This window comes from Dendropsophus ebraccatus, chromosome 3 (genome assembly GCF_027789765.1).
Source record: "Dendropsophus ebraccatus isolate aDenEbr1 chromosome 3, aDenEbr1.pat, whole genome shotgun sequence".
Lineage (NCBI taxonomy): Eukaryota > Metazoa > Chordata > Amphibia > Anura > Hylidae > Dendropsophus > Dendropsophus ebraccatus.
Genome location: NC_091456.1, coordinates 143,011,933 through 143,033,704, shown reverse-complemented (window position 1 = coordinate 143,033,704; position 21,772 = coordinate 143,011,933). Strand labels below are relative to the sequence as shown.

The 21,772-nt window shown below is 42.9% G+C and overlaps 1 protein-coding gene across 4 annotated transcripts in view; it reads left to right on the top strand.

Annotated features, from left to right (window-relative positions):
- RASGRF2 (Ras protein specific guanine nucleotide releasing factor 2) overlaps nt 1-14,593 on the top strand; it is a 164,076-nt gene extending 149,483 nt beyond the window's left edge. For all 4 annotated transcript variants that reach the window (XM_069962840.1, XM_069962841.1, XM_069962839.1 and 1 more), the window contains exons 18-27: nt 66-172; nt 5,151-5,263; nt 7,273-7,333; nt 7,783-7,886; nt 8,253-8,337; nt 8,861-9,058; nt 10,067-10,146; nt 11,479-11,596; nt 12,274-12,342; nt 13,225-14,593. In XM_069962840.1, coding sequence (XP_069818941.1) covers nt 66-172; nt 5,151-5,263; nt 7,273-7,333; nt 7,783-7,886; nt 8,253-8,337; nt 8,861-9,058; nt 10,067-10,146; nt 11,479-11,596; nt 12,274-12,342; nt 13,225-13,317 — 1,028 coding nt within the window. In that variant the 3' untranslated portion in view covers nt 13,318-14,593. The remainder of the gene's footprint in view (nt 1-65; nt 173-5,150; nt 5,264-7,272; nt 7,334-7,782; nt 7,887-8,252; nt 8,338-8,860; nt 9,059-10,066; nt 10,147-11,478; nt 11,597-12,273; nt 12,343-13,224) is intronic.
- The last annotated feature ends 7,179 nt before the right edge of the window (nt 14,594-21,772 follow it).

Below are 21,772 nucleotides of genomic sequence, written 5' to 3'. Positions count from 1 at the left end.
TGTGTTTTACTTGCAGTACATTACATGCTATCTGTAACATTTTCTTTCTTTCTTTTTTTCGAAAGGATTTAACAATATGGAAAGGATGTGCGACAAAGAGTTTATAATACGCAGGGCGGCAACAAACCGGGTATTGAATGTTCTTCGCCATTGGGTGTCCAAGCATTCACAGGTATTTACAGAGTGATGTGTCCGCGTTTAGTGTCTGGTCACAGGTTATTCGAATATACTACAACCTACAACACTCAAATACAAGTTATTGTTACACTTTCTTCCTGTCCTCCATATAGGGCTAAAAAATACTGACCGATTCCCCTTACGGTCTGGTATATGGGGAAAAATATAGAGGAGCTGGAACAGGTTCAAAGACTGCATCTGAAGTAACAAATGGAATAGGAGAACTACATTTACCAAAAAGATAATCAAAACTAATTTACAAAAAAAAAGATGTCTGAAGGGTGACCTAATAACTATGTATACATATATCAAGGGGAAACACAAAGAACTCTATGACCTATAAGGAAAAATCTTTCCCCACTATCACAGTGTACTGTAAGAACAATGGCACAGGGGAGCATTATTACTATTTAGCTGCAGGGGGGGACATTATTACTATATGAGGGCAGATAACTAATTGATTAAGGGTAAAAAAACACATTACGTATCCGCAGCAGATTTCTCGTTGTGAATTCGCAGTGAAATCTGCTGCAGATACTTGCCCATTCAATTCAATGGGCTGACATACTCGCAGCGGGATTATCATCCGGCTGCAAGTATGTTAAACTCTGCAAAATTAACCCCCGTGGCCCGGAAACATTCTGTACCGGGTCCCCGCTGTAGCTTGCTTCGGGGGCTCCTGGCGTCTCCCTGAGGTCGGACAATCAGTGTGCTGTGGCGAGGCAGGCCGGTACAGTATGTTCCTGGACCGCGGGGGTTAATAGCGCTGAGTTCGACATTCTTGCAGCTGGATGACAATCAGTCATTAAGTATGTCAGCCCATTGAAGTGAATGGGCAAGTATCGGCAACGGATTTCGTTGCAAGAATTCTGCTGCGGATACGTTATGTGTATTTGTACCCTAACAGTAAATTTTATTGTTTTGTATATAAAAAGCTTAAAGCGAATGTACCATTAGGCACATTTGCTTTAAATGTAGCGTATCAATGGAATGGTACAAATCCCTGTTGAGTGGCTGGCCACCATTTAATTGCAAATAATTACAAGTGTGATTATAGGCTTAAAAATTATACAATAATGAGAAAAAAATAAAATAAAGACCTATATTTAATTTCCATCATGGGATTTGAAACAAAAAATATCCTGCCGACAGGTCTGTAGATAGCTGAGGTACCCCTAGACCACCTCTCCTACACATTTGGGCTCAGAGATTCAACTATATCTGAGTGTTTCTTTCAGACAACCTGCCTACAGGACTGATTTGCAATCAGAGACACTGGCTGACAGCTGAGAGAGCAGGAGGCAGACAGTATTTATTATTTATGAAGGGGAGGAAGGAGGAGGGAGTGGTGAGAGTGTAGCCCAAACAACTCCTCTTTGCCTCTTCATTACAGTAGGAGACCTGAGATTGAGCATAATACTCTGCATAGACAAATTACCAAAAGATACCAGGCTCACTAGGGGACTGCCAGCTACAGCACACTGTCACTACCTTAGGTAGGGCCCAGATGCTGACAGATTCCTTATAACTCTAAAGGAGTAGTAAGTTGGCTTCTACTTAATTTGCACATCACATTATTCAGATGTTTTATAATCACATACTGTTTTTGGTTGAGGTGTTTTACTCAAATTTTTTAATATCCCAAGACGCCAAGTCCATAATATGGCAAGTAGCTCCAGCATGAATGAGTACTGTAATGTCCCAGCCTGCACTGGCCATGGAATCACAATCTGGAGTAATCTCTGTAGCCATAAGAATCACTTAAGCATTCTTCTTGTGCTATTGCTATACTTTGATTTTCTCATGTTGCGTTGTTGCATAGCTGCAAAATAACCCATCATATGCACTGCATAAATTACTTTAAGGGGGTTGTCTAGCATTTGCACATTTCCCAAAGCCCCTAGACTTGTAAGAAATATGAACATAAATAATCTTGTAAAATACATATGGGCTATATGGTGCCAGTATAAGACAGCCCCATTCAGAGCCTTGTCTCACAAACAACTTACTAGAACCTATTGCTGTGTCCTATGTGTACATTGTTAACAACAAAGCTTGCAATGAAATGAAACATGGATGTGTACATGTTATGTGTAGACTGAGGGTGAACCCTCAGAATAAATGTCCTATGGAAGGGCCGAGGAGCAGTATACAGTTCACATTCTTCTCTAGTCCTGTCCGGCCTCTCTATATACTTGGCTCAGCGTCCACAGTGAAAAGCATATTAGGAAAGCAAGCTATAGCCTTGCCACCTGTTCCGGATAGTATTTAGGCAGAATTTATTGTTTAATAACCAGGGTGTGAGTTGCATAAATTCTGCCCCTGCTCTCATACGTGCACTATTGGCTGCACTGGGAATTCAGGGGCAAATATTAGTTCTTCATTGTACATTCAAGAATGTGTTAAGTGCATAAGAGGATGCAGAGAAGTTGAGACCCTCTGGGAGCTGGAAGTCGCTGTGTGAGCCTCGGTCAGGCATGCAGCCGGTGTGATTAATAAGATGAGCATTACGTTGCCTTGTGCCGGCCACTGACAGCTTTCTTTTCTTTTATTTGCTTTCTGATGCATTTAAGCATTTTAAGTCCTGGAAGTCATAAAGCACTGTGTCACATCTCTTATCACGTCCGACTGTTATTAATGTGACAATGCCTCTTGGCTTTGTGTTCCTTTCAAGGATATTACATTCACATAGAACTGTGACTATACTGTGTATTAGAATCACAATCAGATGCATCCCAGTAACTCTGGTGACTACTGCACTCTGCCCAATACCACAGACATTTAATTCCCTACTGGTGTATAATGTACATATACATCATATGCTGGGTGGCCAAGTATGGAGCTGACGCAGCAGGTGTCTGCTCTTACCCCCTGTATGAAAAAAAAAAAAATCCCATCTACCCCAAAATGGTACAAAGAAAAAGTAAAGCTTACTGCCTGTAAATTGAGCACTCAAGCAGCCCCATAGACAGAAGCATGAAGTTATAGAGGTTATATGGCAAATACGGGGCTTTGTTCTGAGCTTCGGGCAGAAGTCTGTTTGTCAACACAGAATAGAGCCAGATGGTCCGTTCAAGAACAGATAGTGATGCAGATGGATACCTGAGAGATCCCAGTGATTTCACTGGGGTTCATCAGCTTTCTGTCTGGAGACCGTTTGTTTGGCAGGATTTGAGCAGAGGAAAAATACAGACCCTAAAAATTGACTGTCCCGCCCCAGTCACTGATTGGATGAGCAGGCAATTGTCCAGCTGGGTATGTGACGTTGAAGGTGAAAGAGCTGAGGACCCAAAAATATCTAGTTTGTTAGATTTTCTAGGACAAGGGACCATCTAAGATCAGCGCACACTACATTGCTTGAGACACATTTGTGAACAAAGTGCGTAGTCTGTCGACCATTGTACTCCTTCAAAACAACAGCACAGATTGTCATGGTTTCTGATGTCTGTATCATCAGCTGCCATTGTCTTTCTATATAAATACAGCTGTAAGTCATTATATAGAGAAGATCATATAAGGACGAGTCTATTGTCCGATGCATAGGCTGCTGGAGAGCCATCTGTTCTTTTGGACTCCAAATTGAGGGGGTTTTTTAAATCTTGTGGCTACAAGAATCCAAATGATTGGCCACGTTCTGCTTAGTTGTATTTTTTTTTTTACATGAATCTGTGAGATATTGCTTCACTGTCTACTACACATTGTGTACTTCTACCATAGACTGATGTAAAGTTGAGCTTCTGTGTATGAATGGGAAATTTTTTTAAATGCATATATGTATGTATGTATGTATGTGTGTGAGCTTCCAGTATAGTAGTAAAATGCAGTCCTAGGAACTAGAAGTGGCAGCTGAGCACTTAGCTAAATGCAAACTCTCTCTCATCCACAAGGAAGTCTCTCTAGTGCCACCTGGAAAGTCCCATTGTCTGACCTATTAAAGTACTGTAATTTATTACTTATTTTACTTATATTACTTATTACTTATCTTAAGTAACTTTTCACACATCCTCAGATATGTCAAAAGTTACTGATCGCACTGGGTCCCTTTCTGGAGACCTACTGCAATGCAGAAATATGGCAGTGTGATTCACATTCTGGCTGTCAATCAACTCCAAATAGTTTGCTCCATTAGTCTACATAGGCCGCAAGTCGGATCTCCCTCCTGGCCAGGGAGTAGAGCGCACTCCCAGCTGGCCGACTGTATCTTGTGATCACAGAAGGTCTCAGGAGCTAGACCTGCTGCAATCAGTAATTTCAGCATGTCTGAGGATGTGTCACAAGTTACTCAAAATAACTGTACTTTTTTAACCAGCCAAACCACAGATCTATAGGTATCCCTGTCATATTTCTAGGCTCCTTAATGAGTTAGACATTGACTTTCAGGGTGAATGCCTATAGGTGGCACCAAAGAGAGATTTTTTTCCCCTTTCTAACAGAGAGCTCATTTTCTCCCAGGGAGCATTGCTTATAAGACCTAGCTTTTTAGTTTAGAAAAAAGATGGCCGAGGGGTGACCTCATAACTATGTACATCAGGCATAATCTAAATACCCAGGTCTGTAACAATTGCCGTCAAGAATTTTTCTTTTTATTACTTCTATTTTATTGGGTGGGGGGCTTTCTTTGGATCAACACTGCAGGGTCACGGGCTGAACTGGAGGGACCTATCTTTTTTCAGCTTTACAAACTATGTTACTTTTCAAGTGCTTATCTGAACTGAAGTTGTGCATATATTACCAGAGTACATTGTGGTTTGTAACATATCTTGTCTTTAACATGTGCTGGAAATTACTAGCTAATATACAAAACAAAATTTTAACGTTTTTATGTTTCGCACTATGGCCCTGTTCATTTTTGTGACACTGCTGCCATCTACTGGTGATTGAATAAATTGCATTTATTACTGATTTACACAAAGCTTATAAAGTATATACCACACGTTGTACAATAAGGTTTCATTGCTGTATTTATCCTCAAGGATTTTGAATTGTGCCATGAAGTGAAAATGAATGTAATGAACTTGTTAGAAGATGTGTTACGTGACCCTGATCTCCTACCCCAGGAAAGAAAAGCAGCAAGCAACATACTAAGGTAAAGCATAATCTTCTGTATAGACCAAGCAACAATAGTTTTTCCTGTCTGTGAAAATGAATATTGGTAGTGATTTTAAAAGAAGTATTGAAGAGTATTTGAGAATTACAGCAAAACATTTTTAGGGGTTATCCATTCACTTCAATAAAGAGAGGTGGTGTCTGTGGAAAGAAGCATGTTTGGTGTTATACTGTACCCCCTGCTCGAGGTTGTTGGTTTTGCCCTCAGATGGCATCAGTTGTGCTTCTTTACATACCCCCAGGTGGTGGTCACAGTTTTATTTTCTCTTGAAACATCAGTATGCTATGCGCATTATTCCTTAAACACCTGACCAATTTTCTTTTTGGGTACTGTCCAGGATAGTCCTTATACTGAGAACTGTTCTTCATTTTGTAGCATTACCGATATTCGATATTCGAAGAGTTTTCTTTCTATATATTCATTTAAGGACAACTCCGGCGCTGATGAAACAATAAACAATCAATTATAAACAAAGATTTCACACTTACCATCCCTACAGAGTCTGTTTCCTTTTGAATTTCCCGCTGTTTGCAGATTCCCTAAACCTCCAGTTGATGTCTTCATTTTTTTCTTAACTACCTGGTTTGGGGTTTCCCCTGATGCACTTTGTCTCCTCATTCATAACGTATATTACAATACAGCATACAGACTAGAGTCTTGGTGAATACAGCAGGTCCTGCGCGTTGGTCTGTGTACAGCCTTTTCAGTCATTTGCCATGAATGAGTGTTACTTTTAATTCATCCTGGAGAACTAACATAAAGACTTAAATTCCACAGACACCACTGAAAAGTATATTCTAGCTTTTTACTTATGGTGCAAATAACAAATTCTCTATAGGTCTTTATAAAAATTTAACTTACTTTGTCAGCCTATAATATTAATATAGTATCTGTGTAGAGGTGTTCATAGCCTTTTACAAAATAAATGAATATTTTAATAAATGAATAAATTACTGACATTTTTCAGAAATGTGCTCAGAAAGTGGGACAACCAGACTTCTATTAGTCAGCGCCATCAGACACCTTGCTGGTCTTGTCCATGCTATGTGTCTAGTATTGCAGATTAAGGCCCTATTCGACCAACAGATCTGACGACAGATTATCTGCCAAAGATTTGAAACCAAACCCAGGAGTGGATTTGAAAAGAGGAGAAATCCAGTCTTTCCTTTATGACCTGTTCTCTGATTATAGTCTGTTTCTGGCTTTGGCTTCAAATCTCTGGCAGATAATCTGTCGTCAGATCTGTTGGTGGAATAGGGCCTTTAGACACAGTTCTTGTTGTATGGAAAACAAAATAAGCAAGTATGAACAGACTGCGCCTGACAATAAGTATAATGTATATAAGCATACAGGTTTTTCTTTATATATGTATACAGTGTTTTATAAAAGTATACATTTTTTGTAAATATATTTATAAGTATACAGTATATAAGTATACACTTTTTGCATATAAGTATACATTTTTATTGTTGTGGCATTGCTGCCATTCTCCATTGACTTCATATCTAAAAAGGTTATATAGGATAGCAGTGGTTCTTTTGTGTTAGGCTAGGTTCACACTGCGTTTTCAGCATCCGTTTAATGGATCCGTTTTTTTTAACGTCCAGAAAAATAGGGTCAGCAACGTTTTTTGGTCCGTTTTGGTCCGCCAAAAAAAACGGATCCGTTTTTTTTTATAATGGAAGTCAATGGAAAAACGGATGCACACAAATGAATCCGTTTTTTGCAATCCGTTTTTCATGCGTTTTTTGCAAAAAACGGATGCGTTAAACGGATGCTGAAAACGCAGTGTGAACCTAGCCTTAGTGATGTGGCTTCCTGCTGCTGTCCATATGGATATTTACAAAATGCTCCTTGAAAGACCCTGAACTGTCAGGATACAGTATCCTCCATTTATGAGAAGCATGTTAGGGTTCTGTGAGTTAACCCTATGTTGTTGGGAGACGCTGGACATTACTGTTAATAATACTTGCCTTCCTTGCCATCAGTGCCCTTTCTCAGGAAGAACAAGACGATTGCCACTTGATGATGGAGGACATCATTGCCATGGTGAGTCCAGTTATATGGGGATATATAATTTACATATTAGTTTGGCCCTACCAGTTTATTTTATCATGTTGATTTGAATCATGTCAGCATGTTGATAAGGGACCAGGTGGCATTTTTACAATGGTAAATTCTGTATAGACATCAGTGATTTTATGGCGGCATATACCTAAATAACCCTGGGATAACATTAAGGTTAATTGTGGCCCTTGGAAGTGACTAGAGATGTGTGATCTTCAAGTGCGTTCTGGTTCATCCAAAACCGGAACTGTCTGCATTTAATTACTAGTGGCTGCATCCAACCTCTTCAGCCACCAGTAATCAAATGCCCAGAGTTCAGGTTCAGATGAACCCGAGTGCGATTGAAATTCGCTAATCTGTAGTGGTGACCATCTATTGTGCGGCCACAGATGAAGTAATGCTGATGTTGCTAACTGTGCTCTTTCCTGCAGTCTGAGGGTCCCCCAACTGAATGTCTGGATACATTATCAGCAATGGAACTGGCGGAGCAAATCACACTCTTGGACCACATAGTGTTTAGGAGCATACCTTATCAGTAAGACATTACTATTATACCTTGAGCTTTTACTATACTGTATTCAGGGCCATATTAACAGCTGCTGCTGCCCTAGGCACTAAACCCGAAGACGCCCCATCTTCACGCACCTATTGGTGATACCAGACCTGACTAATACCACCATACCCCCCATCCCCCTGGAAAAGACACCAGATTTACCGGCAAGGGAGGAGGGAAACTAAAAAAATAAAAACAAAAAAAAATAGTTTTTTCTGTCCCCCTTCTCCCTGGTGCTGCCCCCCTGCAAGGTGCTGCCAAAGGCACCGGACCACGGGTGCCTAGTGGTAAATACGGCCCTGACTGTATTATACTATACTGCAGACTGACTCTTTATTTTGTAATCAGGGAATTTCTTGGCCAGGGCTGGATGAAAACAGATAAAAGTGGGAGGACACCATTTATCATGAAAACCAGCCAACATTTCAATGATGTGAGTATGCCTTCAGATCTTGTTATGAGCATTGTACCATGAATCAAGTGCTAGAAGACCAGATTTGTTCTTTGTAGAGATGAGCGAATTGCAAATGTAAGTGAAGTGCTTTGCTTGATCAGCGATCCGCTCATTAAACCGCCGGCCTTTCACCTCTGCTTCGCTCCCTGCTACTCCACCCCGGGTGTTGGGGGAAAAGCTGGATCCAATCCTGGCAAACTGGGAGAAGTTTCCCGGGATTGGATCCAACTTTTCCTGGCATCCTGGGAGGAGTGGCAGGGAGTGGAACAGCACTGAAAGGCCGGAAACGTTTCACTAATGACTGCAATTAGCTCCTCTCTAGCTGTTTGCAGTGCACCCATGGCAGAATACACCTACACATCTCTCTACGGCTGGTGACAGCATAGCTGGACCCTATGCATTCTAAGTAAACTTTAAGCCTGTTTAGTGTGTGGTTCCTTTGTATAGCTATTCATTTCAGTACATATGAATAATAATTCCATTTCCTCTCTTCCTTTTGTAGATGAGTAACCTTGTTGCCTCCGAAATCATGAGTCACTCCGATATCACCTCTAGAGCCAGCTCCATTGAGAAGTGGGTGGTGGTGGCTGATATCTGTCGCTGCATTCACAACTACAATGGGGTGCTGGAGATCACCTCAGCCTTGAACAGAAGTGCAATCTACAGACTGAAGAAAACCTGGGCCAAAGTTTCTAAACAAGTAGGAAACCGTGACAAAGCGATAGCCCGTAAAAATTGGATCTATGTACACGGACGATGGATCTGGTCATAGATTACAATGAATGTGCTTATAGAAAATGTATCTCTGATCTGGTGATCCCATCTAGTGACTAGATACTTTTAATCACAATATTTTCAGGGCCGCTAACTATTGAATGCAGATTTTATTACATGAATATCTACAACTCACTTAAAGGGGTCATCCAGGCTTAAAGGAGTATTTTGCTGGAAGGGTTAATCTGAGGTCAAGGTGCTAATGGACTCACTGTAAATAATCCTCCCAGCATTACAGAGTTGCTACAAAGTTGCAGATACAGTATGCCAGGGCTTGTTTACATGAGCCGTCTCAGAAGGGGGGGGGGTCAGAGACAGAGAGAAAAGCTCATATGCAGATTTCTTTGTCTTCAGCACAAAGCAGCAGGATCAAACTGAGGGAAGGAGACTGAATAGATAATAAGTATGGAATGTATTAGTCTCACCATGGGCAGCAACATATGAAATGTTATGTTTGAGCGGAATACCCCTTTAAAAAATAGAATAGGTTTGCCTTCTCAACACTCCCATTCATCAGCTCTGCAGTGCTTGTGCAAACATTCTTTAATGTTCAGAAGTCTGTATGGCACTAGCAGGTACAAAGTACTGCCACGTTTCCCTGTTCACTTAAATAGGAGAGCACTGCAGTACTTTGCACAAGTATCACAAGTACCGCAGCTCCTTTTAACAGTTCATCAACAGGGGATCGAAGAGTTGGACCCTTCGTAATATAATATTAATGGCCTGTCCTGGCGATAAGCTATCAGTTTTTAAAACCTGCATAATCCCTTTAAATTTAATTATTTTTCAGGTTTTTCTTTACTCCTGCCACCCCATGGCTATATAGCACTCCTGAATGTAAATGAATGATATCTTATGCTTTCTTCATATATTTTTAAATTATTTTATTATATATTTTTTCTTACTTTTGTTCTCTTTTTTTTTTATTTTTTAGACTAAAGCACTCATGGACAAACTTCAGAAGACTGTCTCATCAGAAGGGAGATTCAAAAATCTTAGAGAGACTCTTAAAAAGTATGTTTGATTTCAGAGCTAATGACATCTTAGCCTATTTAGATAAAAGTAGTTACACCTACACTTATGCCAAGTTACAGATACATTAGGACATGCCTTATGCCACTTAAAGGGAATCTGTCAGCAATAGGACCCGACTTGACAGTGTTATATAGGTCACAGCACTCTAGTGGAAGTGTTATATCTAGCTTATCTGTCCATGTAGCAGAAAATGTGCAATCCTTTGTTTCTTACTGTGTCAAAAAGGAGTGGCGGCTCTCCGGTTGTGCCAAGGTCTGGCACGCCTCATCCTTGGTTCCTCCCCTCTCCATTTGAATAATAATTTATTTTTGTCCTCCAGTTCACGCACTGTTAATAATGCGCACGTCTTGCGTCCTAAACCCATTCAGGTGCCGTAGCCAGGAAAAGTGGCACATGCACGCTGAGCAGCTAAAGCTTATGCTCATACACTGCTCTTCCTGGCTACGGCACCTGAACAGGTTTAGGACGTGCACACACTGGGATTAAATTGTTATTCAGATGGAGGAGAGAGGAGGAACAGAGGATGATGTGTGACAGATCGCGACACGACCGGAGAGCTACAACTCCTTTTTGACACTCGGTTACAGTAAGAAAACTAGGATTCCACATTTTCTGCTCCATGGATGGATAAGCTACAAGTACCATGTGCACTAGGGTGCTATGACCTATGTATAACACTGTCACACCATCAGCAACTCAGATCAGATCCAAGTGCTGACATATGCCCTTTAAGCACAATGTTAGTTAGAGAGGTCATTAACCAGGGAGCAACATGGAGGAGGTCTGTGAGCCACAGGTTGGGGAGCACAGTTTACATCTGCATTAGATCTCATTCACATGTCCATTGTTTTTCAAGGAGCGTGATTGTGTCTGCCCCGTGAAAAACACTTGACGTCTGTTGATTGCATCTGTTTGGATGCGCTAAGTTGGGGATCTGGAGGCGCTGGTGTTGTTCGTAGGCGGAGTGGGGGGCTGACAGGAGCGGGGAGAGACAGGAGCGTGACTGGAGCGGGGGAGATAGGAGCAGTAAGAGATTGGAGCTGGGAAGATGGGAGCCGGTGGAAGGAGCAGGGAGAGGCATCCGTGCTGCCATCCACACTACGGCCTGTCGGGACGTCCTCAGGGACGTGTGAGTAAGGCCTTAGAGGCAGTTTCATTAGATATGACTACAGAAATAGTAGCTTTTTTAGCTTTGAAAGCTGTAGGAAAACAATATTAAAAACCCCAATGTCCGGCATAATCTCCATAACTGGTTAATCTAAAATACAGTTGTGATCAGTATTTGTTTCCTATTTTGTGTATGTTTTGCAGCTGTAACCCTCCTTCTGTACCCTACCTGGGAATGTACCTAACCGACCTGGCATTCATTGAAGAGGGCACACCAAACTTCACCGAGGAAGGCCTTGTAAATTTTTCAAAAATGCGAATGGTCAGTAAAGTTCTAAAATTTTCATAAAATAAATGTTGTGTGTGGTATTACAACTGAGCTTCTTTCAATTCAGTGGCACTGTACTGCAAAACCATACCCAAACTGAGGACAGATGTGGTGCAGGTCTTCTAAACCTGGACATCCCCTTTAAAGATTTTCTCTGCTTTAGACAATAGACAGGTTTTGAGAGACAGATGCACTTTGTAACTGCTCCCCACTTTGGCCAAGAGATGACCATTCTGAACAGAGGATCCGCCTCATGATTTTTTATTATTTTTTTTTTTTGGGGGGGGGGGTAAATGGAAATGGGGGTTTTAAATCAGAAAAACCCTTTAAAGTGGTCAGCTGATGGCACCAATCTAAGGGAAAAATATTTAAGGGCTTATCCAGAAATACATTACTACTTCCCCCCCAGAAACAGCACGACTCTTGTCCTCACTTTGGGTGTGGTATTACAACTTAGTTCTATTGAAGTGAATGGCGCAATGTTTTTTTCTTATCTTGGATAACCCATTTAACTGTGTTTATTTCATAAATGTCCAATATAATATAATAGGAGTGTGGCATAGTCAGCTGCTATTTTAAGTTTTAGGTAGGTTTCATAAATGTCCATAAATTATTATATAGATGGGCTCAAATATTTAGTATTTGTTGTTATTTTTTTTTTTCTTCTATAGATATCACATATTATTCGAGAAATTCGCCAGTTCCAGCAGACCCCATACAGGATAGAGCACCAGCCTAAGGTAATAGTCACTTGGTAGACACTGACCACTAAAAAATATATTAATAAATGTAATATTCACCGGCTTGCCAGATATTAGTATTAAGTGCACCTAAAGTGGCCTTTTAAAGGATCTGGAAGCATGTGTAAGTGATAGCAGATTATAACTATGTGCTTTTATTACTTTCATTTAATTTTGACTTTATTTTTAAAGCTCCCTTGATTCCAGAGTGCCGTACATATGATAAGGGGACTGGTACCCCATAGGGGAAAAAAAACTTGTTTTCAGATAAACTGGTACCAGAAAGTTATTCAGATTTGTAAATTACTTCTATTTAAAAGCTTCAAACCTTCCAGTACTTATCAGCTGCTGTATGTCCTAAAGGAAATGGTTTATTCTTTCCAGCCTGACACAGTGCTCTCTGGTGTCATCTCTGACCATATTAGAAACTGTCAAGAGCAGGAGATGTTTTCTATGGGAATTTGACAATGATCTGGTACCTGACATAAACAAAGGTTGCAGCAGAGAGCACTGTGTCAGACTGGAAAGACACACTTCCTGTAGAGCATACAGCAGCAAATAAGTACTGGAAGACTTGAGATTTTTAAATAGAAGTAATTTACAAATCTGTCTAAATTTCAGACACCAGTTGATTTAAAACAATTTTTTTACATACAGAATATAACATAAAATTAGGACACATGAATGTCAGACTGGTACATAGGAAGAGAGCACCCTGCCTGCGAGGGCTTACAATCTACATGATCCATGACCTGAAGAACATTCTTTTCAATACTTTTATGTCAGATCATTAGATCACTTACATTAATTTGCCTGAACACACTTAGTTATACTGTATAGAAGTATAATGTTTGATTGTTTATTTTTTGTTTTATCTTTAAGGTCACTCAGTTCCTCCTGGACAAGTCACGGATCTTGGATGAAGATACTCTGTATGAATTATCCTTAACAATTGAACCAAGGCTCCCAGCATGAAGAGTTTTACTGTGTGTGTCTCGAGGCAACACAACGCTTTCACGTCATAAATCGAATTATGCATGCCATGCCTAGCGGAGAGAAGAGGAACGACACCCTTTCAGTGGAAGCAGACAATGCCGCAGGTGCTTTGTGGCAAGCAGAACTAACACAAGATTGACTGGGGGGCATTGTGCAAGTCAGATATAAATGTGATAAGAGGATGCCATCAGGCATAGGATCAACAATGAAAAGCACTGCTGATCTCACCGTGAAGGCTTGAATTACTACAAAATACAAGGTGTTTGAGACTGCAGACCTAAGATTGCAAAGAGAATGGAGTGAGCCATCTATAATGTGCTAATATCACTGTGCACTGAGTACTCTAGTATCACAACGCGTCCGTAGGGGAGAGTGGTGACTAGTCAAGTGGCACTGTCCTTACTGTAGTGTATTGCAGTATAATGTGCAAATAACAAGGTTAAATCTTTGCATGGAGAAGTATATTCTCATAATGTCATAATGAAGAGACAATGATAGGAAGTGGCGTCTCCATGGCTGTGTTCACAAGCACGTCATTTATGACCGGGGAAGTTATAAAGACACATAATTCATAGTTTTTATGCTTTTTACGTCCCGTAGACAATTGATATGAGCAGCCGGCTTTGTCTGTGATTTCTTATTCATTTCACACCATGTTTCTAAGCACTAAACATCGACCAGCTGCAATCCGCACCATTATTTTTTGTATTGGCTCTACTACTGATACTGTGGGTATTGGAGATAAGTGCACTGCCTGGCAAACAGTGATGTTTAACAGTGTGAATTGTCTTTTATTCCTTATTTTGGTGACTATTCTATAGTTGTTTCCCCTAGAGGATATCATGATTTGCTATTTTTTTTTGTTCTTTTCAGGAGCTGCTGTTATTATTAATATTATTGTGTGGCTACATTTATTTGCATCTCTAATTTTTTGTTGCTTGCTGCAAGAATGTATAGCTGAATAACCTGTATATAGACATTATTTTTATGAAGTGTTCTGGAAAATCATGCACAACTTATCTGATCAGAGTAACAACATATATATTACAACTCCATGTTACATTAAAAAAATTACTTTAAAAAAAATATAAATGGAAGATGTGTAAATATGCCATGAAGTTGCCGTTTATGTTAAGAAGAAAAGTGCAGTGAAACACATTGCAAAGTATGTGATTATGCCTTGTACATTAGAGTCTGGAGACCTCCCCTACCACAGGAACGACCCTTGTCTCCCATAATAAATTTACCTATGACAGCAATGTGCACAGATTATTATTATTTTTTTTTTTTGATACATACTCATGAAGTGCATGCTAGTCAGAGATAGAACAATGGGGAGAATTTACTAAGACCGATTTAACTAGGTTAGTATGAGGAAGAATTATATAAAAGGTAAAAAAAAAAAGAGTTCAGTATTTCCAGACATCTTTTACGCGTAACAGGATCTGTGTATATGGAAATAGAGGGGGAGATTTATCAAACATGGTGTAAAGTGAAGCTGGCTCAGTTTCCCCTAGCAGCCAATCAGATTCCACTTTTCATTCCTCACAGACTCTGTGTATATGAGTATTTGGAGCATGGGGGGGAGGGAGGGGTTGGGGAAGCTGCCAAAATACAAGCAGAGGTAAAAGAAGGGAGATGGTTAAAACTATAGATGGTGGGAATTCATCCAAGTGTTAGGGGGATTCCATTTGAAAACTGGTGCGGTCCTCATTCAAAAACTGGTGTAGTCTGTACTACAGCAAAAAGCCCCATACAATGAGCATTCAGTTACGCTATTACACATATTGATGCGTGCCCGGTGGATGATGATTTTTGGTCAGGACCTTAAGACACGATCAGCTAATGTCAAAAATCTCAACATCCACTTGACTGAACTGAACTTGTCCCACACAGGGCTAACAAGTGTGTGTGTGTGTGTGTGTACAGCAGGGATAGGCAGAAGAAGAAAAAGTATCTCCTATAGGTCAGCACTGAACACATGATAAAACAACAACAGTAACCCTTTGCTAACTTCAGCTGTGAAATGAAATTACAAGGTTTAGAAATAACACTGACACCTAGTGGTGAAACTAGTGGAGAATACTACTTTCCAACAGGTTCCTAGGACATTTAACTGTAAGACACCAAAATAGTGGCACAGAGAAGGGCCTGACTATTATATTGGGGGAAGAGAGGAGGGTATGATTACTATATGGATGCAGAGAGGAGGACCTGATTAATATATGAATACACAGAGGGGGGGCCTGACTGCTATATGGATGCAGAGGGGGGGGGCTGCTTATAGATGCACAGAACAAGGGCACAGGCTGACAATATTATTGCTGTTAAAGTGTTATTGTTAAAATTTACAGCTATACCATATCCACAGGATAACCAAGTGATTGGTGAGGGTTTAGCAGTTGTGACCCTCACAGGATAGGGGATAACTAGGTGATTGGTGAGAAAAGGCCTCCTTCACTCTTCAGGAAAATCTGTTCTGACCTATATGATTGTATTGTACACCCTTTAGGATTTTTCGTTAAGGGTGTCCATTAAGGAAAATAGGCCAAGAAATAATAGAACCTGTACTATTTTTGTAAGGGTTTCCAGAACAGATGCCCCCATAGAAGTCTATGGGAGCATCAGGAATTACTTACACTTTCCTGATGGGCATAAGGAAAGCGTCCAGAAATACTAACACTACAATAATTTTTTTTCTCTTGTTTTGGAAATCCTGAAGGCACCCTGATGGTTTCCTGACCATAAATACTGAATACTGTCAGAAAATCCTGATAGTATAGTTCAGACAGCACTGTGCAGGAGAGGAGCCAGCCTGTATCCAGCCAGCCCCATATCCTTCGTCTACTAGCTCCAAGCAGGCCCAACCTCCTCATGGTTGCTGTAGGTTTGACCTTGGAGGAAAAGAAAACTCTTATCAGTACTAGTCAAGAAAGAATATGCAAAGAGATGTCCCGTCAAGTCTCACTCAATCAAGGAGTCTTAGAACATTGACTGGGGATTTTATGTCCAGCCAATCTCTCCAAACGGAAAGATTTCCCATCTGCAGACAGCTGTTTCAGGGTTTTTGCCCCTCTTCAATGCAGAGCAGGGTGTTGGCTGGCTAGTGAGAGGTATATCGACGAGGGTAATAACTCTCCTGAAGGAGAGCTTGTCATAAAGACTTAACCTCTTAACGACGCATGACGGGTATACCCGTCATGCGGCCGTTAAGAGTAAACAGAGAGGGCTCCCGGCGTGAGCCCTCTCTGCAGCGCGCGGTCCCCGGTTGCTAAGTGCAGCCAGGGACCCTGTGTGTTAGCCGGCGCGGCCGATCACCGCGGCCGGCTAATTAACTATTCAAATGCCGCTGTCAAAGCTGACAGCTGCATTTGAATAGCAGCTGTGCCCCCTCTCCCTGGTGTCCAGTGGGGGATCTCCCCCCCGCGATGCGATCGCGGAGGGGAGATCCGTTCTAATGAGCCGGCCGGGGCTCAGCGTCGGAATGACGCTGATCCCGGCTCGGCATTCTATTCAGATGGTCTGCTGCAGACCATTATAATAGAGCACCAATCTGATGGATCATTGCTCTATTATATACACAGGATTGATCTCAATGGGAGATCAGTTCTGTGTATATAGAAGTCCCCCAGGGGGCTTCATATTACTGTAAGGGAAAGTTAAAAAAAAGTGTTTTTATTAATAAAAAATCCCCTCCACTAATAAAAGTCTGAATCACCCCCCTTTTCCCATTTTACAAATAAAAATAAATAAATAAACATGTTTGCTATCGCCGCGTGCGTAATCGCCCGAACTATTAACCCATAGCTGCACCAGGACGTTATTTAACGTCCTCGTGCCGCTATGGGAGTTCAGAGGGGGGTCGCGCGGCGACCACCCTCTGAACTGCCGCGATCCCGGGTGCCGCGAGTAGCCCGGGCTCGCGGCTATTAGCGGGCACGGTCCGATCGCCGTGCCCGCTAATTAAGTACTTAGAAGCAGCTGTCAAAGTTGACAGCTGCTTCTAAATACTTGCGGTTATACATCCCTGGTGGTCTAGTGGGGGGATCGCCCCCCTGCGGCGCGATTGCGGGGGGGCGATCCCTGCATCCATACCGGGCCGGGGTCTGCTCCGTAATGGCGCTGATCCCGGCTCGGCATTCTATTGCTTTTGGCTGCAGCAGCCAAAAGTAATAGAACACCGATCTCATGGATTCATGCAGTATAACTATACTGCATGGATCTCTATGAGAGATCAGAGTACATATACTAGAAGTCCCCCAGGGGGGCTTCTAGTATATGTCTAAAGTAAAAGAAAAAAGTATTTTTAATAACACAAAACCCCCTCCCCTAATAAAAGTCTGAATCACCCCCCTTTCCCCATTTTATAAATAAAAATAAATAAATAAATTAATAAACAAACATGTTTGCTATCGCCGCGTGCGTAATCGCCCGAACTATTAATTAATCACATTCCTGATCTCACACGGTAAACGGCGTCAGCACAAAAAAATCCCAAAGTGCAAAATTGCGCATTTTTGGTCGCATCAAATCCAGAATAATTGTAATAAAAAGCGATCAAAAAGTCATATATGCGCAATCAAGGTACCGATAGAAAGATCACATCATGGCGCAAAAAATGACACCTCACACAGACCCATAGACCAAAGGATAAAAGCGCTATAAGCCCGGGAATGGAGCGATTTTAAGGAACGTATATTGGTTAACAACGGTTTGAATTTTATACAGGCCATCAGATACAATATAAGTTATACATGTTACATATCGTTTTAATCGTAACGACTTGAGGAACATGCATAACAAGTCAGTTTTACCCCAGGGCGAATGGCGTAAAAACACATTTCCCCCAAATAAAAGAAATGCGTTTTTTTTTTTCAATTTCACCACACATATAATTTTTTTCTGGTTTCCCGGCACATTTTAGGCAAAAATTACATCTGCCTTAGCAAAGTACAATTAGTTGCGCAAAAAATAAGGGCTCATTTGGGTCTCTAGGTGGAAAAATGCAGGCGCTATGGCCTTATATACACGAGGAGGGAAAAACGAAAACGCAAAAATGAAAACTGGCTGTGTCCCCTAAGGGTTAATTAATCACATTCCTGATCTCGCACGGTAAACGGTTAAAGAGCAAAAAAATCCCAAAGTGCAAAATTGCGCATTTTTGGTCGCATCAAATCCAGAAAAAATGTAATATAAAGCGATCAAAAAGTCGCATATGCGCGATCAAGGTATCGATAGAAAGAACACATCATGGCGCAAAAAATGACACCAACAATGGTTTTAATTTTTTACAGGACATCAGATACAATAAAAGTTATACATGTTACATATCGTTTTAATCGTAATGACTTGAGGAACATATATAACAACTAAGTTTTTCCATAGGACACACGGCGTAAAAATGAAGCCCCCCCAAAGAAAAATAATTGCATTTTTTTTTTCAATTTCACTGCGCATATAATTTTTTTCTGGTTTCGCAGCATATTTTATGGAAAAATTCAGCCTGTCATTGCGAAGTACAATTAGTGACGCAAAAAATAAGGGCTCATGTGGGTCTGTAGGTGTAAAATGCAAGTGCTATGGCCTTTTAAGCACATGGAGGAAAAAACGAAAACGCAAAAACGAAAGTTAGCACAGCCCTTAAAGGGTTAAAGACAGTTGCTGCTCCATTAAGTATTCTGGGAAGAAAGGATATATTCAAAATAGCTCTGAAACTGCTCCCCAGTACTAGTGGAGTGACAATCGGAAGAGCAATTCAGTTCAAAGCCAAGGGCTCAATGCAAAGGTATGTGGGGGTGGCTTAACAAAAGGGTGAGGATTAGCAGGAATGCAGACAGAGCTTAGTGGTGGAAAGGAACCTTAGGTGCAGGGATCCTGCCATCTCCTGCTTGCCTATTACAAGGTTCATCAGTCAACAAAATAAGCAGGTGAGAATAGCAATGTGTGTGGTGTGTCCTGCTGACTGATATTTGTAGTGAGAGTGCTAGATGTATTGTCGATCGTATATGTCCATTGTGCTTTAATGTTTTTTAAAGGGGTTGTCCAGCAAACATCTTTTTCTTTCAAACCAACTGATATCAGAAAGTTAGATTTGTAATGTACTTCTATAAAAAAAAAACTCAAGTCTTACCATACTTATTAGCTTCTATATGTCATGCAGGAAATGTTTTATGTTCAGTCTGACACAGTGCTCTCTGCTGACATCTCTGGCCAAGACAGGAACTCTGTCTCAGTTTTATATGAATCCTGTCTTGACCATAGATGTCAGCAGAGAGCACTGTGTCAGATCGAAAATAAAACATTTCCTGCATGACATATAGTGGCTGATAAGTATGGAAATATTTTTTAATAGAACTAAATTACAAATGTATATAACTTTCTGACACCAGTTTATTTGAAAGAAAAAGATTTTCGCTGGACAACCCCTTTAATTTCTTAGTCTAGCCTCTCCCCTTTGACCTGTCTGGCACGGGTGACCCCGCCAGGAGTATAACTCCCACCAGCTTAGCTCATTGGATCACTAAGGCATGCAAGCTCCCTCACCAAGTCAAGGTGAAGGCACCATGAGGAAGCCCCTCCACCATAACCCAATTACCCATCCCAACCTGAAATTTACCTGACCTTTAATGTTATAATGCTATAATGTAGACCCTCCTGGCACCCTTCCCAGCCCAGGCTGACCCCAGCCCTCTAATGTGGTCCCTCCTGGCGCCCCTCCCAGCCCCCTAACGCGGACCCTCCCGGCACCCAGCCCAGGCCTGCCAAAGCCCCCTAGCACGGACCCTCCTGGCGCCCAGCCCAGCCCCCCCCCCCCATCACCTTATCGCGGACCATACCGTTGTCCCTCCCAGCCCAGGCTCGCCCCAGCCCCATAACGCGGACAGTCCTGGCGCCTTTCCCATCCCAGACCCTTAATGCGGAACCTCCCAGCACCCTTCCCAGCCCCGTAACGCGTACAAGCCTGGCACCCTTCCCAGCCCAGACCCACCCCAGCCCTCTAACGTGGACCCTCCTGGCGCCCTTCCCAGGCCGCCCCAAGCCCCCTAACATGGACCCTTGCAGCGCCCTGGCTAGTCCAGGCCCGCCCTCTAGCGCGGACCCTCCCGGTGCCCTTTCCAGCCCAGGCCCACCCCTCTAATATGCAGACCCTGCCGGCGCCCCTTCCCAGCCAAGTCCCGCTGCAGCCCCCTAATGCGGGTTCTTACCAGCCCAGGCCCGCCCCAGCCCCCTAACGCGGACCCTCTCGGCGCCCGTCCCAGGCTCGCCCCAGCCCCCTAGGGCGGACCCTTTCGGCACCCTGCCCAGTCCAGGCCCGCGCAAGCCCCCTAGTGCAGACCCTCCCGGCACCCTGCCTAGCCCAGGCCTGGACCAGCCCCATAGTGCGGACCGACCCAAGCCCCCTAATGTGGACCCTCCTGGCACCCCTTCCAGCCAAGGCCCGCCCCAGCCCCCTAATGTGGACCCTCTTGGCAACCTTTCCAGGCCCCCCAAGCCCCCTATTGCAGACCTGACAAGTGCCCTTCCCTGCCCAGGCCCTCCCCAGCCCCCTTTGCGCACCCTTCTGTCGCCCTGCCCAACCCCGCCCCTAGCGCAGACCCTCCCGGTGCCCTTTCCAACCCAGGCCCATCCCAGCCCCCTAATGCGGACCCTCCTGGCATGCTCCAGCCCCCTAACGCGGACCCTCTCAGCGCCCTTTCCAGACTTGCCCCAGCCCCCTAGGGTGGACCCTTTCAGCACCCGGCCCAGCCCGGGCCCCCCCGGTGCGGACCCTCCCAGTGCCCTGCCTAGCCCAGGCCCGCACCAGCCCCCCAAGGCAGGCCCTCCGAAGCCTCCTAACGTGGACCCTCCTAGCACCATTTCCAGCCCAGGCCCTCTCCAGCCCCCTAACGCAGACCCTTGCAGCGCCCTTCCCAGCCCACACCAACCCCAGCCCCTAACGTGGACCCTCCTAGCCACTTAACACGGACCCTCTTAGCGCCCTTCCCAGCCCAGTCCCGCCCCAGCCCCCTATCACGGATCATTCCGGCACCCTTCCCAGCTCAGGACCACCCCCTAATGTGGACCCTCCTGACGCCTTGTTTCCAATCCCAATAAATTACAGCTTAGATTTAAGTTTACCATCCCTTATAAAAACTTTAAAGCTTAGCTGTGATTGGTTGCTATGGGCAACAAAGGCCACTGCTACTGGAAGACTGCTTGAGGAATTTCTCCCTATATGTCTCCCCCTAATATCCAGTCTGTATAGAGCAGCACAATCTGTTATTAAGGAGACTGCAGACACCCCATATCAATCTAAAAACCAGTTTGGTGAGCTATGTATAATGTGAATAGCGGCCATATAACTACAGGTTACTGGCTGCTGTGTCGTATGTCATGTCACTAATGTCATCTGTGTACTGTACAGATCAGCCTCCCCCCATGATCAGAGTCCCTC